The 18258-nt window shown below is 41.4% G+C and overlaps 2 protein-coding genes across 8 annotated transcripts in view; one reads left to right on the forward strand and one right to left on the reverse strand.

Annotated features, from left to right (window-relative positions):
- Nucleotides 1-13169, forward strand: part of slc6a6a (solute carrier family 6 member 6a) — a 33005-nt gene extending 19836 nt beyond the window's left edge. For 3 of the 4 annotated variants that reach the window (XM_029723803.1, XM_029723802.1, XM_029723801.1), the window contains exons 6-14: nucleotides 1656-1790; nucleotides 3966-4069; nucleotides 4214-4338; nucleotides 6016-6128; nucleotides 8327-8464; nucleotides 9236-9338; nucleotides 10261-10361; nucleotides 10610-10780; nucleotides 11031-11186. In XM_029723803.1, coding sequence (XP_029579663.1) covers nucleotides 1656-1790; nucleotides 3966-4069; nucleotides 4214-4338; nucleotides 6016-6128; nucleotides 8327-8464; nucleotides 9236-9338; nucleotides 10261-10361; nucleotides 10610-10780; nucleotides 11031-11186 — 1146 coding nt within the window. Of the gene's footprint in view, nucleotides 1-1655; nucleotides 1791-3965; nucleotides 4070-4213; nucleotides 4339-6015; nucleotides 6129-8326; nucleotides 8465-9235; nucleotides 9339-10260; nucleotides 10362-10609; nucleotides 10781-11030 lie in introns of all 4 variants that reach the window. The other variant, XM_029723800.1, reaches the window with a different exon arrangement.
- Nucleotides 13170-15567: 2398 nt separating this feature from the next.
- Nucleotides 15568-18258, reverse strand: part of grip2a (glutamate receptor interacting protein 2a) — a 58432-nt gene continuing 55741 nt past the window's right edge. For all 4 annotated transcript variants that reach the window (XM_029723809.1, XM_029723808.1, XM_029723807.1 and 1 more), the window contains one exon: nucleotides 15568-18173. In XM_029723809.1, coding sequence (XP_029579669.1) covers nucleotides 17976-18173 — 198 coding nt within the window. In that variant the 3' untranslated portion in view covers nucleotides 15568-17975. The remainder of the gene's footprint in view (nucleotides 18174-18258) is intronic.

Below are 18258 nucleotides of genomic sequence, written 5' to 3' on the forward strand. Positions count from 1 at the left end.
GATTGAGTTTCTGCCTATAAGACGTTAGGAGCAAGATGGCATTGTGGTCGGATTTGCCGAAGGGAGGGCGGGGGAGGGCTTTGTATGCATCGCGGAAGTTAGAGTAGCAATGGTCAAGTGTATTACCCCTGCGTGTACTGCAATCAATATGCTGATAGAATTTAGGCAGCCTTGTTCTCAAATTTGCTTTGTTAAAATCCCCAGCTACAATAAATGCAGTCTCAGGATATATGGTTTCCAGTTCACATAGAGTCCAGTGAAGTTCCTTGAGGGCCATCTTGGTGTCTGCTTGAGGGGGAATGAACACAGCTGTGACGATAACTGATGAGAATTCTCTTGGGAGGTAATATGGCCGTCATTTGATTGTAAGGAATTCTAGGTCGGGTGAGCAGGACTTGAGTTCCTGTATGTTGTTATGATTACACCATGAGTCGTTAATCATGAAGCATACACCCTCGCCCTTCCTCTTCCCAGAGAGGTGTTTATCTCTGTCGGCGCGGTGCATGGAGAAGCACGGTGGCTGAACCGATTCCGACAACATATCCAGAGAGAGCCATGTTTCCGTGAAACAGAGAATGTTACAATATTTGATGTCTTTCTGGAAGGCAACACTTGCTCGAATTTCATCTACCTTGTTGTCAAGAGACTGGACATTGGCGAATAGTATACTCGGGAGAGGTGGGCGATGTGCATGTCTATGGGGCCTGACCAGGAGGTCGCTCCGCCTGCCCCTTCTGCGGCGCCGTTGTTTTGGGTCGGCTTCTGGGATTACATCCATTGTCCTGAGTGGTGGTCCAAATAGAGGATCCGCTTCGGGAAAGTTGTATTCCTGGTCGTAATGTTGGTAAGTTGATGTTGCTCTTACATCCAATAGTTCTTCCCAGCTATATGTAATAAGACTTAAGATTTCCTGGGGTAACAATGTAAGAAATAATACATTAAAAAATGAAATACTGTGTAGTTACCTAAGGACTCGAAGCGAGGCAACCATCACTGTCGGTGCCATTTTGAATTGTTCATTACCAGATCTTAACAAGGGAGTGGCTTAAATCTACACTGTAAAAGGCTGCCATTATTACCATGTAATACATATTCTTATCCCCACACACCTAGAGCAAACACAGAGCTCTACAGGTCACCTGGTTATGTTATGGAGGCCACTACTTATATGACGGCAGCTGTTATTTCAGTTAAAAGGCTATTGTAAAGTATATTTCCATGCACTCACTCCAGCTGCCCACCCCAACTGAAAACACCTCACACAATGCAATCCACAACAGTCAACTATCTTTGTGCAGTTGTGTCCTTCTGTATATTCCATGCTCCCTTTCCTATTTGTTTAAACCATTTCTTTCCCTAGCAAAAACCATTCCATTCTGTAAAATGGCCAACTGCGCCACCTTTTATATTTTGGCTTCAGTTGATGGTCTATCTCTGGAGCCCTAAGGAGTGGGTAGAAGTTACCCCCAACCTAACCCCTGACACAGGATCAGATATTTCTTCATCCCTTTAAGAATTGGGGGGTTTGGTAATCTAATCCTAGATCTGTAGTTGGGGGTAACTTCTACCTCAAGCATCCTCTCCAAGTTCCTTTCTGTTATGAAACCTTAAATCAGCTAATAAATATAGAATTGTCTCTTATCTGTTTTCTCTAGGTGGTGTATATCACAGCAACTTTCCCTTTCGTCATGCTTATTGTGCTGCTGGTGCGTGGAGTGACTCTGCCAGGAGCGTCCGAAGGGATCAAATTCTATCTCTACCCCAACCTGACCCGCCTACAGGATCCAGAGGTAGGAGCCATAACTCTTACCCAAACCCTCATCCCCACCCCTCTACCCATCTTCCCTGTCTCTGTGCAATCCCCTCCGCCTGCCCCCAATGACATGACTACACATATCCCCTTTCAGCATCAATGCATATCTGTTTACTTACACGTCTATCAGGGCCTCTCACTGACATCTCTACATCATAAAGTAATCTGGACTGCGGAAAAGGAACCGGTACACAGCCTTGGTTAGGGCTGGTTGAATTATTAGTGACACTATAATCTTTGAGAGAAGATGTACTCACAATGCAAGACTCACTAGAACTCTCCAACCATCCAGGTTTATGACATACACCACCTGACTCATCGAACATCTCATTCCAAAATCATGGGCATTAATGTGGAGTTGGTCCCCCCTTTGCTGCTATAACAACCTCCTCTCCTTTGGGAAGGCTTTCCACTAGATGTTGGAACATTGCTGTGGGGACTTGCTTCCATTCAGCCACAAGAGCATTAGTGAGGTCAGGCACTGATGTTGGGTGATTAGGCCTGGCTCACAGTCGGCGTTCCAATTCATCCCAGTCAAGTTCTTCCACACCGATCTTGACAAACCATTTCTGTATGGACCTCACTTTGTGCACGGGGGCATTGTCATGCTGAAACAGGAAAGGGCCTTCCCAAAACTGTTGTCACAAAGTTGGAAGCATAGAATCATATAGAATATCATTGTATGCTGTGGTGTTAAGATTTCTCTTCACTGGAACTAAGGGGCCTGGCCCGAACCTTGAGAAACAGCCCCAGACCATTATTCCTCCTCCACCAAACTTTACAGTAGGCATTATGCATTCAGGCAGGTAGCGTTCTCCTGGCATCCGCCAAACCCAGATTCGTCCATCGAACTGCCAGATGGTGAAGCGTGATTCATCAGTCCAGAGTCCAATGGCGGCGAGCTTTACACCACTTTAGCCGATGCTTGGCATTGCGCATGGTGATCTTAGACTTGTGTGCGGCTGCTCGGCCATGAAAAATCATTTAATGAAGCTCCCGGAGAACAGTTGTGCTGACCTTGATTCCAGAGGCAGTTTGGAATTCGGTAGTGAGTGTTGCATCGAGAACAGACGATATTTACGCGCTTCGACAGTCAGCGGTTCAGTTCTGTGAGCTTGTGTGGCTCACCACTTCGCGGCTGAGCCATTGCTGTTCATTGCTTTCCACTTCACAATAACAGCACTTAAAGTTGACCAGGGCAGCTCTAGAAGGGCAGACATTTGATAACTGACTTGTTGGAAAGGTGGCATCCTATGACGGTGCTATGTTGAATGTCACTGAACTCTTCAGTAAGGCCATTCTACTGACAATGTTTGTCTATGGAGATTGCATGGTTTTGTGCAAAATTTTATACACTTGTCGGCAACAGTTAAGGCTGAAATAGCCAAATCCACTAATTTGAAGGGGTGTCCACATACATGTTTGTGTATATATATTTATATCGTGTAATTCAATTAGCTCACTGCTGGAGTTAAATGAGTTGAGCAAAAATAGGGTTGACGCTTAGGAAAGAGATAAGATGTGTTTCTCTGTTGGTCCCAGTGCAATCTATGGACAAACTGAGGGCATGAAAGCATATAAGATTTAACTATGCCTGGTGGACCTGGAAAGTTCCATGACAATCATTCTGCAACATCGTTGTTTTACAATGAGATTAGAGCCGCTTTTTTGTTACATGCTTTGAGCTGGAAAGCTAAAAGGTCCTTTTGTTGGATAAATTAGATTTGCAACATGGTATCCCATGTGGTCTTTTTGATTTCCAATGTTACAACAAAAGCCTTGCTTTGATTAACATGTTCAGTTTTGATGGAAATTTTCCTTTTTATCCCCCAATTTTGAGAGTGCACTGAAGAGCAATTCAGTGCCCTCAATTTGATTTGAGCTCGCAACATGTTTAATCAAGTAGTTATGTGTCTTAGCCTCAGTAGCTTAGTTACTTGTACGTTTGATCAGACGCAGAAGGAAAAGGTCATAGTAAAATGCTTTAAGTGCGTTAATCAAATTGAATGTCAAATCTCATTGCTTATTAGGTTAATCTAACCCAATTATGTCCCAACAAAGATGAAAAAGGTTGCTGGCCATGTGACCAGAAGTGTATGATGAATGGCGAACTGAGCCGCCTGGTATCATGTTGTTGCCGTTGTTGTCTCAGGTGTGGATCGACGCAGGAACCCAGATATTCTTCTCCTACGCCATCTGTCTGGGGGCTATGACGTCACTAGGGAGCTACAACAAGTACAAATACAACTGCTACAGGTGAGCTTCGTTGTCATGGTGACGGGGGACTGCTGTAGTAGTAGAGAGAGCAACTCGTGTCAAAGGCGGTTGCGTAAGAAAAAAATGGGAACTTCGGTTCCGTCTGTGTAAATTAACATCCTCCATGACATATGTGTGACATAGGGACTGTTTGCTGCTGGGAGGCCTGAACAGCGGTACCAGTTTTGTGTCTGGCTTCGCAATATTTTCCGTCCTGGGCTTCATGGCACAAGAGCAAGGGGTGGACATTGCCGATGTGGCAGAGTCAGGTATGAGGGTCAAAGGTCAACAGTGAACGTAGCAGTGATGGTGGGCACTGCTAACGAACAAAGCAGATGATTGGAAAGTTTTTTTTTTAAACGATTTAGCCAATAAGTCACCCAGATTTGAAAGAGGGGAAAAACTAAAATGCGTAATATGAAAAGATAAGTTTTGGAAACGGCAATGCTGAAATGTAGAGGTATCGGCAATTGGACACTCCTTGAATAAAGGCCTGAAAGAAACAGAATTGTTGCTTTTTCTATGCTGTGTTTTCCACAGCGAATTTGGCTCTGGTTGAGCACTGTGCCGTGTGTCTGAGCTACCATGTAAAGCTGGGTTAAATAAAGAGCCACTCTATAAAACCACACTCATAATCACAGCTATACTCTACCATTCACAGTCACCTGGGCTCAAAGGCACCAGGTGCACCAATGTTCCACTCTAGGGTTTATAATCTATTTATAATATTTATGTTTATTTAAAAAATCATTACATCTTATGGTGAGGGGTCATCCATAAGATTGGCAAGTGTGGATTGAATTTATATAATTAAGAAATTGTTTACAGTCACTATAATGTGCAATAAGCCAAAATAAAATAAGACAATTCTGTTCCAATTAAATTGTTATCATTTATGTTGGGTAATACAGTAGACTGTATTACCAGTGAAATAGTTGTGGAAAACGACAGTGCCAAGTATTGTAATGTAACTGTAATGTTAAGTACTGTACTGCATTGAGCTGTGGATCCCTGAGGTGGCTTTAGCTAAGCGGTTCTGTTTCTGCCCACCTTGATATTGTATTTTATGTGGATTCCGAAGGAGATGCATCTTCTTTCAGCATGCTCGCTCTGTCCAGTTCAGTGTTGCTATTGTTCCTTCCTTGACAACAACCTGGTTCAGAGAGAAACTGTTTCCATGTACTTTAACTTGAATTAGAAAGAGGAGAGAATTATATTGTACTGTGACTGTTATAGCTGTGTCTGCTGTGTTTGTCAATTGGAATGATTGAAAATCAATGTCTGATTGTTTTTTTGTTGTTGCTATAATTCATGCATATTTATTGGAAAAGGATTAACTTGAAAAATAGGTCATATTTTCTTACGGTTACAGTAAATGTAAATTGTTGTGGATAACAGTAAATAATGACAAATGTGAGGTCTAACTAAATCTGTGCAATACTTTATTGTGTTGGATGGACTTGCAAGAGTTAATGATATATAGTTTGTTGAGTTGAGTTTCCTGTCTGTTTGTATATGTTCAAGTGCCTTTCAAAATCCTGTTGAATTAGCTTATGCTTTTGAGCAAATCGCTATCTGCTTTGTCAGTATTTGTTTAGCAAGTAAACTAATGTAGGATGCTAGAGTCACACAGCATATAGCAGACACTTAGTGGATAGTTCCTCAACCTATCCAGTCCTTACAGAACTGAAACACATAGCATATACCAAAGGTTTATCACTTAGTCTCTTCCAATACTGTAACATTAGCATTCCAGATACTTTGGATGTCTTTAGTTTAATGTTTTTATCCCCCCTCATACCGTCCAAGCTCAAATTAGACGGGTTGGTTAATTCTCTTCCCTCTCTTTCTCCCCTTCTCCCCCTTCCCCTCTCCTCTCCCCCTTCTCCCCCCTTCCCCTCTCGTTCCCCCTTCTCCCCCCTTCCCCTCTCTTCTCCCCCTTCTAGGTCCTGGCCTGGCCTTCATTGCCTACCCTAAGGCTGTGTCCATGATGCCCTATCCCACGTTCTGGGCCATCCTATTCTTCATCATGCTTCTGCTACTGGGCCTCGACAGTCAGGTTAGTACTAAACCAATAGCTAGCATACATTACTATTGGTAGTGGTACGTACCACAATACGTGACAGTGCATGTCCCTAGTTATAAGGACCTTGTAACAATGTGTATCTACACTGTAATTACAATATGTTGTTAGTATATCTACACTGTAATTAAAATACGTTAGTATATCTACACTGTAATTAAAATACGTTAGTATATCTACACTGTAATTACAATATGTTAGTATATCTACACTGTAATTAAAATACGTTAGTATATCTACACTGTAATTAAAATACGTTAGTATATCTACACTGTAATTACTATACGTTGTTAGTGTATCTACACTGTAATTACAATATAGTGTATCTACACTGTAATTACTATACGTTGTTAGTGTATCCACACTGTAATTACAATATAGTGTATCTACACTGTAATTACAATATGTCGTTAGAGTATCTACACTGTAATTACATCATGTTGTTAGTGTATCTACACTGTAATTACAATATGCCTATGTATTTACAGTACCAATGTAATATATAGGAAGTAGGTACCTATACAGAAGTGTAAAGTGGTACCTTTTCGATTGGTATAGTTCCTTTGAGGACCCCAGTACAGTAGTCAGTTTTGCTCCAAATGGAGCACAGGGCTGCAGTCAGGTCAGTCATTGGTATAAAAGAGATTGTGTGTCTGATCAACATCAACGACCCCTGGTTTCAAATAACTTCCAGACAAGAAAGGCGACCCAACACGTTTCACAGCAGGCAGTATTTTTAACCAGTGTTTTCCCAGAGTGGACTCTACTACTATGTCAAAACAGCTGTTACATCTTGAAGGCTTGAACGCAAATAGTAAACAGTTTTTGTAAAAGTGTGTGAACCAGTAATAAATGAATCTCTGAACGCATAGTAATTTAGTAGGTAGAACCTAACAGTCTAGCCCTATAGCCTTCCTCTGAGGTGTCCCTGCAGCCCAGAGTCCCGGGGCGTTGATTAAGATGAACGGAGGCAAGGCCAGGGAGACAACACAGGAGTGGCATCAGTGGGGTTCTCTCACTATCACATTTCCAGCTTCCAAGTGTAATTTTACTCTGTGCTAAGTCAGCCCTCCTCATGGCCAATGATATATCTCAGCCAAACAGGAGATCAGGATGATGGTCCAAACTTGAAATAAATACTTGTGCTTCTAGCACTACTATTTCCATAGGCAAAATGAGCAGGAGAGTGGCCGTCATTCTTGACCATACATTTTACGCAGATTAGAGGTGCTGAATACAGTATTGTTTCATTGCTCGTATGCCATAGTTATGAGGAGAGGGCTTGTTGTAAGATGTGGGGGAAAAAAATGTTTTCAGTGTATGCTGAATAACAAAGTCTATTTCACTAAATCAGAGTAGTGTGACTCCAGATACATTTACCGTGACGACAACAGCACTGCCAATTAAATAATTCAGCCCGTGACAAGACAACTGGAGCAGTTTGAAGTGGATAGGGTTTCCATGAAGAATAGACTGGAGAAAGAGAGGGAGGGAGGGGGAGGGCGAGAGAGAGGTTGAGAGTGGAAGACAGTCAGTGTTGTTTTGCATGAACAAACCAATAGGAGGCCTTCCCAAGAGAAGCCTTGTTTAGAATGTCTCATTACTGCACAACAAAGACAGCAGTCATTCTCTAGTCTAGTCTAATCATTGGTTTGAGGAGAAAGAAAAGTGAACATATAGAGAGGCAGACATTACTTTTTGTTAAGCTTTCGACAGACCACTGAGAAATTAAATTGGTTCCAGGCTGCACATTTTTTAAGTGTTTCCATATTCCTGTACGCTGACTGTACAGAACATGACCAGGTGAAAGCTATTGTCCCTTATTGATGTCACTTGTTAAATCCACTTCAATCAGTGTAGATGAAGGGGAGTGTGAATGGGCAAGACCAAAGAGTTAAGTGCCTTTGCACGGGGTATAGTAGTAGGTGCCATGTGGACCGGTTTGAGTGGGTCAAGAACTGCAACGCTGCTGGATTTTTCATGCTCAACAGTTTCTCAGGGTATTTGCTCATATGAGATCCAGGGCTATAAATATAGGTTGTTACTTTATAATGTATTTATTTAGTATTCATGTTTTTGTAATAAGGCCTAAAAGCAATATCAATTCTAGTGGTAATGGATGTCAGAGTTCTGGTGGGACATTAAGGTTGATGTGTTGCTTTCTGTCTCCCCAGTTTGTGGAGGTGGAAGGACAGATCACCTCCCTGGTTGATCTGTATCCAGCCGCCCTAAGGACGGGTTACCGCCGCGAGATCTTTATAGCTGTAATGTGCTGCATAAGCTATCTTTTGGGACTTACCATGGTAACGAAAGTAAGTACACCAACAGCACTTTAACGTATCTCTATGCACGACATGTTGTTTTTACCTTACATGTAAGACACATTGACATACTACGATTAGTGGCAGGTAGCCTAGTGGTAAGAGCATTGGGCTAGTAACCTTAAAGGTTGCTGGATCGAATCCCAGAGCTGACAAGGTAAAAATCTGTTGTTCTGCCACTGAACAAGGCAGTTAACCCAATGTTCCATGGTGCCTACCAGGAAACATTGGGTTAACTGCCTTGTTCAGTGGCAGAACAACAGATTTTTACCTTGTAAATAAGAATTTGTTCTTAACTGACTTGCCTAGTTAAATACAATTTTAAAAAATCGCTTCTGAGACCTTTGGAATTAAATTATGTTCACATACAGAAACATCTCAATAGAAGCTAACGATTCACACTGTCGTTTCTACTGCACACATTTCAGTTTAACTTATAAGATAACATCACAATAGTTTTCCCACGTACTTTGCCATTGTCACAATTTTGCGACCAAATATGGGGTTTCTACTAACGACCTCTCATATCACATCCTGTGTGCTTGACATCACGAATGGAACAATTTGGAATGCTATGTTCCAGTTAACTTTACTTCAATTATATCTCACATCTCACCACCTGTTGAACTCTTCTTTCATTGGCCCAGCGCCCGCATTCTGATGTATCAACCTCCTCCACTTTTTCCTACCCATGTCCACCCCACCGCTCTCCCTTTCTGTATTTCTCTCTCACTCTCTTTTTGTTATGTGCTTTCTTTTCAGGGTGGCATGTATGTGTTTCAACTCTTTGACTACTATGCAGCCAGTGGTGTGTGCCTTTTGTGGGTTGCATTCTTTGAATGTATTGCTGTAGCCTGGGTTTATGGTAAGTTTTTTGTTGTTGCCCTTTTTGCCAAATAAAGTGTGTAGCCTACATTTAGGGAACACATGTTAAGATACTGTGTTTTTAAAGTGTTAAACAAAAACAATAACACATGAGTTATGACCTTGCTTGGGGTAAAATGTAAACAATAACCTTGTTTCCTTTCACGCCAATCGTAAATCACTTGAATTGGCTTTTACGCACGGCCCATTGGCTTCTATTGAAGGCAAATGACTAAGAACTATGCCGCCTCATCACAATGACCTTTATAATGAAGAGGTGAACAGGAGCACAACGACCCAGCTGCCATTCCTAGAGGTGTTTTTAGTAACGCTGTTATAGCCATTATTAAGAGAGCAAGCATGCCGGTATTGCTAAGAATAGCTTATCATGCAATGGCACATAGGCCATAACAGGGGTTGTCTGTCATTGCTGAGTGGAACCTGTTCCTAGTTTTGTAACAGTTAACAGTAAACTAGGGCTGGATTCAATCTGTATCGCAGAAGGTCATTTCCGATTGAGCTGACGTATGCAGCGTTTACCGTGAATGCAGTCTCCGCTAAGGTGGGAACATTGCCCTTAAATTTAAATCGAGCAAAAGTGCGGCTCTTCCTTGATACTTCTGCAATACGGATTGAATCCAGCCCCTACAGAGAGATTGTTTATGCCATAATATGTGACTTCATGGAAAAGCCGACAGGTCGATTAGGGTGTTTATAGAGGCTATGATGGCTCCACATCCTGTACTGTAGCTCTTGTCATTGGTGTAGAGATGAAGAGATACTGATTCTGTTTTAAGTTAATACATCACCCTGATGTTTCACCTTGAGAAAATGCACAGGTTTTACATGATGGTTACCTTTATTGTATAGGAGACTAGGAGTGTGTCCCTTACAACCAGTCTGTTCTTCTGTCTGGTTGACAGGCGCTGATAATTTCTATGATGCAATTGAAGACATGATTGGCTACCGACCAAACCCATGGATGAAATGGAGCTGGACCTTCATCACTCCCGTCCTCTGTGCGGTGAGTATTCAACAGCACAACACTGTTACAGCATGTTCAACAGCCCAACACTGTTACAGCATGTTCAACAGCCCAACACTGTTACAAAGTGTTAAACAGCCCAACACTATTACAGTGTGATCAATAGCCCAACACTGTTGTGTTGTGGTTCTGAAAACATGAGGAACCTCTTGGATCAGAGTGATGATGTACTGTAGAATGTCTCCGTGAGGGACCATGTCCTAAACCATTTTTCTTGTTGTTCCCAGGGTTGTTTTATCTTCTCATTGGTGAAGTACAAGCCACTGACCTATAACAAGGTGTATGAGTACCCAGACTGGTCCATCGGCCTGGGCTGGTCTCTGGCCCTGGCCTCCATGATCTGCATCCCCATGGTAATGGTCATCAAGATCCTCCAGTCCGACGGCCCGCTCATCGAGGTACGCAAACACAAAAGATGACGCTAGATAACCTAGAAGACGTCCCAAATTATTGATAAAGGGTTAACTAGTGGTATGAATACAAGCACTGCCTGCAAGGAAGTGCAGCAATTGTGGGAATGGCATGCGGTATGCAATTGCATAACTTGTATGATATGGCACACAAGATATAAGATATTCACATGATACAGTATACAATGTAATATGATTTTATGGCATGATATAAGGATTTTTCCTCTCCTCCCCACAGAGGATTAAGGCAGTGGCGGCCCCAGTAAAGGGAGGTGCGAGTTCTCGCCCCAAAGAGTACAGCGTGAAGGGCAGCGAGCTGACCCAGCCTCTGGACCCCAATGGGAACAACGGCCTGATCAAGCCCACCCACACCATTGTAGAAACAATGATGTGAGCACTCTCTGTGAGAGGACATGCTGATTGACGTGCTTTCTATGTTTTTATCATATATTTGCTAACTTTGATAGTGGTAGAACCAGGTTTACATTGTTCTATATATCCGCACTAGGAATATTCTGGTTTGGTTTCTATGACGATGATGAAGAGAGCTACATTATATATATTGTCATTGGGTTGTTGTAGTTTTTTCTCTCTGTATTTTGTTTATGTTGTTGTTACCGTTGTTGTCGTTGCTGTAGTGGGTGGTGATTTCAGTTCAGGCAATATTTTGAGATAGAACATGTTGTTCTATGTTAATTAACTTTCTGTTGATTGTTGAGAACTGAGAAGGTGTTTGTTCGGAAATACTAGAGAAAAAAAAGTTAATTTTCACTTATCACAAATACAGTAAACTAAACGTGTAACATGTTAGGTAGCAAACTATTAAGATAATTTCCTCACATTATTGTGGCAGTATCCTTGTCTGAGGTCATTTTTTATCTGTTGTCGTTGTTGTTTGTTTTGAGATGCAACTGAAAAAATCTTAGTTGTACTAGTGGACGCCAGCCAGTCACACCTGCTAGTAGAGTAGACTTCCATACCACCTGAATGTATAGTGACAACATGCAGTGTAAATATAGAAGTTCATACGTACGTCCTTAAGGTTAACTATGGCCATGCCCAAATACTGCACAAAATGTTCCCGGAAGGATCACATGTCCTTAGGAGGGAGGCAGGAAAGGAGGTGGGGAAAACAAGGAGGAAGTGAAGGACAAAAGGGAAGAAGCATTTTAAGAGTATTTGTACATTGCCTACAGTCCGCCCCAGTGCATTTATTGAAACCTCTCTTTGCACTTTATACGTTGAGTTTCACCTTTATTGTAGTGATCTCTTATGATAATGGTCCACAGGAGGCTGCTGAGGGGAGGACGGCTCATAATAATGGTTGGAATGGAGTGAATGGAATGTTATCAACTACATGAAAACCATGTTGTTAATGTATTTGATTCCATTCCATTGATTCTGTTCCAGCCATTACTATGAGCCCGTCATCCCCAATTAAGGTGCCACCAACCTCCTCTGTAATGGTCTCAAGAACCTACAGTTACATTTGCACCATGCATTTAAAAAGGAAAGTATATAGCTTCAAACCTTTTTGGTATTGTTCACTTTGATATCTATCGGTTTAAACAGGAGCATTAGACTCTCACTCACTTGCTATAAATATATAAATAAAATAAAGGTGGGACATTGCCATCAAACATTCTGTTTCTTTAGGAATAAACCTGTGAGAGTTGTGAGAATCATAACTTGATTGGAGTAAAAAATGTAACCTTAGCAAAATGTTTTTTCTAAAAATGTGAAATAATAGTTTTTTTCTCCAGTGCACTCATTTTAATAGCAGTGGTCACTAAATATCTGTATCATATGAATCTACCACCAGACGCTGGATTTTATCATGTTAATTTTAGGCAATTGTATTTTAGTATTTTACTTGTTTGTATTTTAGTATTTTTATTGTTTGTGAATCACATATGCCTTTTTGTATTAACCATTTTATACTGTACATCATATGAACATTGTCACTGATGAGGACTGATGTTTTCTGAATACAGTCAGCAATTTGTATTTTAATGTTAAATGTTATGAGCCTGAATGAATATTTGCAGTGTGTAATATTCGTCAAAGAAATGGCCTTTACCACTCAAATTATTTGATTTCAATTTGAAAAAAGATGTAAAAATACAAAAATTGATATGTGACCAACATAAAAAATATGAATGTTTAAAGTTCAAGTGAGATTCTTTTACCCAATGCATGTACATGAACATCCACAGTACAGTGCTTGGTCAGCAAGATTACTAGTCCAGAGGGCAATAAATAAACCCTGTTGGAAAATCAAGTGTACCAAAGTATTTTTGTCTAACGTCTGTCCTTCTTTAAGATGCTCATTGTATCATCTCTTCCTAGATTGAAAATAAACGTATTTTTCTTTACACGTCTTTGAGTGAATTATTAATTTGTTCTGTGAAGTGCATTTAAGTACCTTTCCCTAGGGTCTACTGGCCTGCATTTCTCTCATACAGACTGCTATGGAAATACTACACACATTCACTTCTAACATGAGGATATTTTTCTACATTCTCCCATATTCGTATTCCATATTCATATCCTACATTTATATATTGAAAAGGACTTAAAACAAATGCATTCAAATAAGGAGGCTTAAATAACCACACAATAAATATTGTACCTTGGGTAATTTTTTAAATGATGTTGGTGTTAATAGAGTAGACTCATATTTAATTAAACAAATACAATTGTACTATTGTTATGGTGCTGACAGACACCCTGCAGGAATTGAGTGCCCGTACTTCTATTTTAAGACTTTTTCCTGTACACACCCCATCAAAATGACCACTCACTTATGCTTGGTCACAACAGTGAAAGTTACTGATGGGCTATAGGATGTGGCAACTCTGACCCCTCAGATGACCTCGACAGACACATCCTATACGTTCCTCTCAGAATTACTTAACTTTCAACAGATTAGAATCAGGTGAAATGCAGCCGTTTTTATCTCAGTATCAAATCCTTTATAGGTAACAATTAAAAGCACCTTACTGTAATTATTTTCAATTAAAAGGGTGAAAAAAAGAATAGGTTCTTAGCAAAGAGCAATTCTCAAGCAAAAATTGTACTAGGACTGTCAGAGTGGTTTGAGTGGGGAGGGGACAAAATAAAATTAGCTGTTATTAGCAGAGAGGTTTCTGCCTGTTTCTGCCTGATTTTCAGCTCTTACACTCGCTCGTACACTAAAAGGGCATTATCATCACTTTCACAGTATTATTCCAACCTCATTGTGTGGAAATATACTCACAATTTGTAGGTATATCTAGTATTGGGTCGGACCCCCCTTTGCCTCCAGAACAGCCTGATTTCTTTGGGGCATGCAAACTTCGCGCAAATGGTCTCAAGGGACCTAACGTTGCCAGGAAAACATTCCCCACACCATTACACCACCGCCACCAGCCTGTACCGTTGACACCAGGGAGGATGGGGCCATGGTCTCTTTCTGCATAAGCCAAATCCTGACTCTGCCATCAGCATGACGCAACAGGAACCGGGATTCGTCGGACCAGACAATGTTTTCCCCCTCCAGTGTTGCTGATCACGTGCCCACTGGAGCCTCTTCTTCTTGTTTTCAGCTGACAGCTATAAATTCTTGCCATTCTCCTTCGACCTCTCATCACAAACAGGACTGCCGCTGATTGGATGTTTTTTGTTTGTTGCATCATTCTCAGTAAATCCTAGACACTGTCATGCGTGAAAATCCCAGGATGCCAGCTGTTTCTGAGATACTGGAACCGGGGCACCCGTCACTGATGATCATACCACGCTCAAAGTCGCTTAGGTCACTTGTTTTGCCCATTCTAACATTTAATCAAACAGTAACTGAATGCCTCGATGCCTGTCTACCTGGTTTACATAGCAAACCACGGTCACATGACTCAAACCCTTTCCGTGAACGGGTTGGTGTACCTAATAAACTGTCCACTGAGTATATAAAACACAAACATTTTTGACTGCACTGGGCCTCTAATCTAGCTAGTTTTAGCCAAAATGGGCATTAAAAGGTAGGTGAAACCTTGGAATGGTAGACAGTAGTACAGTTGAGAAGTCCCTCTGGTGTTGTGGAAAACTCTGACCCTGTTGCCAGTGCCAGAAACATATGGGTGTAGCCGAGGTGGTTCAGTGCACTATGCTCATGTAATAAGTAATGTAATACCTGATTAATACTGACAGGAATATAATATGACTGCTCATCTCCATCACCTTGCTGATCAATACTGTTTTGTTCAGCAAGTGCTGCTTCAACAAATCACAATACATCTTGCACCCCACCCCCCAAAATAGCCAACTATATTTATTTGAACTTGAGTCCTACTTTGCCCCCTTGGGTCGGCCCTACGGCAGCCAGCGTGACAGCTCATTGACACTTCTGGTAAACGATCCTAGGTGTCCTCTCTGCCATAAATCCATTGACCGGTGGAAACCATGTCAACACCATGCTCCCTCACCCACAAAGACGTGACGTTCACATCTACAGAAAAGTGGGAGTGTGGAGGGTCAGACCATTGTAGTTTTATGTTCAGCTTGTTACCTGGCATCAATAGTGTGGGGGAGGCTGGCCAAACATGGCTGGAGTAAGGTCTTTCTTTGTAGAAATAGGCATGAAATCCTTAATTAACCAAACTATTCAGGACATTGTTCTTTCTGCAAACATTCCTTCACTTAATGTCCAATGGTAGAGGATCCGTGTAGTGTTTGCTCAATACCTAAACTAGCAAAGATCACAACTCAGGTAGAAGAATTCAAGAAAGAAAAAAAAAAGACACCATTAGTCATATCTTTATTTTCATAAAAAGCAGGAAATACATCTCATTAAAGAATAAAATAACATCCATGTACATCTCACAAACCAAATTCCTTAAAATTAGCTCAGACACCCCCCCCTACTTAAATAGCAATGATCGGATGCAGCTGGGGAACCATGTAAACAGAAGAACTATACAGAGAACAGATACTGCAGTCAGTCACATCTTACATATAGAAACCACACGCAGGATGTCATTACAAATAAAAACATTATACATAGGGAGACCATGTACAGACCGTGTACTGAATAATATTCAGAAGCACCTCAAATAAAATGTATAAAAACCAAAATAGTCCTTTGTATCAAATGGGACATTTTTCATGTGTGATGAAATAATCTAAAAACATGGTTTCCTTCCTGAGGATTAAAAAGCAGATAGTTGAGCCCTGAATGGGACAGCATGACTGCAGTCTCACTACATCTCTACACCAGCCATTACATTAATTTAAACAAATCATCTTATTTCCACTGAGGCAGCTTGGTAAGCAGGCCAGGGCCAGACACGTTACGTAAGAGCTTTATAAAACCATACAATGCCATGATAAAACAGAAACATCTCTGGGGAACATTCGGTCTGACGGAGCAGGAAAGAGATGGCAATTGTTCAGCGCAGAAATGTTCCAAAATTCCCCCTTGTGAACAATGTGAGCTTTCTACTGGGTGGGGCATTAAATCCTATAGCTACATGCTTACTAACATGGATTGTAGAAACAGCCATGGAGGTTCAGAAAAATACTCTAATCCAAGGCCACACCTTATTGAGAGTTGGGGCCTCAACTCAACAGATACATGAAAATGGTTTTAAAGGAAATCACTCATCTCAATTGAAATGTATTTTATTCCACATTTGGCAGGGGACGTGATTCACTTAAGAGTCTGTTAGTGGGGAAACCACACCCTGGACTCCTGAGAGTCGATACACTGGTATAATGCCTTCTGAAACGTGTATACATAGGACTAGAGCTAGGTTTTCCGAGTCAGGAAAAACTCCTGCCCTCACATGGGAGATGCTGATATTGAGGGTGAAATCTAAAGATATGTGATCTGAACAACAGAATCAAGTAGTGTTTATGATAAGGAACACTCCTTTAGTGGGTGACAAAGCTTTTCAAAATAATGTGACTATCACCAATCGTGATATAATACAATCTAATCATGAGTGACAAAACAAGTCAATCTAGTGCATGGATCTGATTTGGGTGAACTACCAGTGCATGGATCTGATTTGGGTGAACTACCAGTGCATGGATCTGATTTGGGTGAACTTCTAGTGCATGGATCTGATTTGGGTGAACTTCTAGTGCATGGATCTGATTTGGGTGAACTACCAGTGCATGGATCTGATTTGGGTGAACTTCTAGTGCATGCTAGCAACAAAAGTGTGGTTTGGTAAAATAAATATAGTGAACTTGATTACATAAAACCGTTGACAAGAACCTTGCGAAACAAAAACACTGATCCCCAAAAAGTATGAATTACACATTCCTGCCCAGTCTATCCAGTAGCATTTAACACAGTGTGAGAAATGTAATGAGAAAAAGAAACATTCTGAAATGTAACTTTTGTTGTGGACAAAGTAGGTGATAAAACAGTCATTCGTAAGTATTTGTCCTTCATATGATGGCCATTTAATAACAGGGATAAAACCTGGACCTGAGTCACCAAGTCCATTTACACAAACATTTTAGACTTCAGGATAGAGTGGGGGATCTAAAATAGAAATATTTGCAATACTTGGCAAGTAACAGTGAGTGACAGTTTGGCATTCTATCTATTTGGAGGTGCTAGTTAGCTGTCTTTTCCTTGGGGTTGGCAATGTGGGCCAGGAGGGGAAAGAGAAGGCAGCCAGCCAACCCATGGCTTAAATAATAGTCCAGCACAGCATGTGCCCACGTTCGTGTGTCAAGTGTGTGTGTACATGTAACTGCACCAATCCCCAGCAAAAGGTCACAGAGGGTCAATTGCACAAACAATAAATAAAAAAAATTATAAATGCTGTGGTGGTGTGCCAAACCCACCTGCTTCTCTGGGACGGAAGTGCGTGTTTGTGTTTCTCTAAGATTTCTGCAGAACTGAGCAACGCTAGCGTTGTCATCCAGAAGCTGTTACGTAACGACATGTGTTTTTTCCAGAACGGCCCTAGGAGCCTGACAGAGTCTCCTCTGCTCTAGATCACATGATTAGACTGACTAACACTGGTCACGCAGTGTGAATGACAGTGTGTCTGTGTGAATATTCACGTACACATGTATGCTCACGTGTGAATGTGGTTCTGTGTGTGTGTCTGTACAAAAGATATGAAACAAAATCAGTGTGTGTAATGTGCAGTGCCTATTAATCCATAATCTCCCACCTGGACCTTGGTCACAGGGCGATACTGTTGGTCCTGTAATATGGGAAGTCCAACAGTGAATCAGACGGGTCCTCGCAGTCCTGAGGCGGCCCATTATCTGCCTGTGCCAGGGGGTTCCTGCTGATTACCAGGTCCAAGCTGTCTCCTGCTTCAGTGATGAGGGGGACGGTCAGGCAGCAGTCAAAGTCTCTGGTCCTTGCTCGATTCACCTGGGACAGGAGAGGTCAGGTAACATAACATACAGATGTAGATACTGTAGGAAAAAAATATATACATTAGTTGAACAAAGATGTG

The sequence above is a fragment of the Salmo trutta genome, chromosome 30 (genome assembly GCF_901001165.1).
Source record: "Salmo trutta chromosome 30, fSalTru1.1, whole genome shotgun sequence".
Taxonomy (NCBI): domain Eukaryota; kingdom Metazoa; phylum Chordata; class Actinopteri; order Salmoniformes; family Salmonidae; genus Salmo; species Salmo trutta.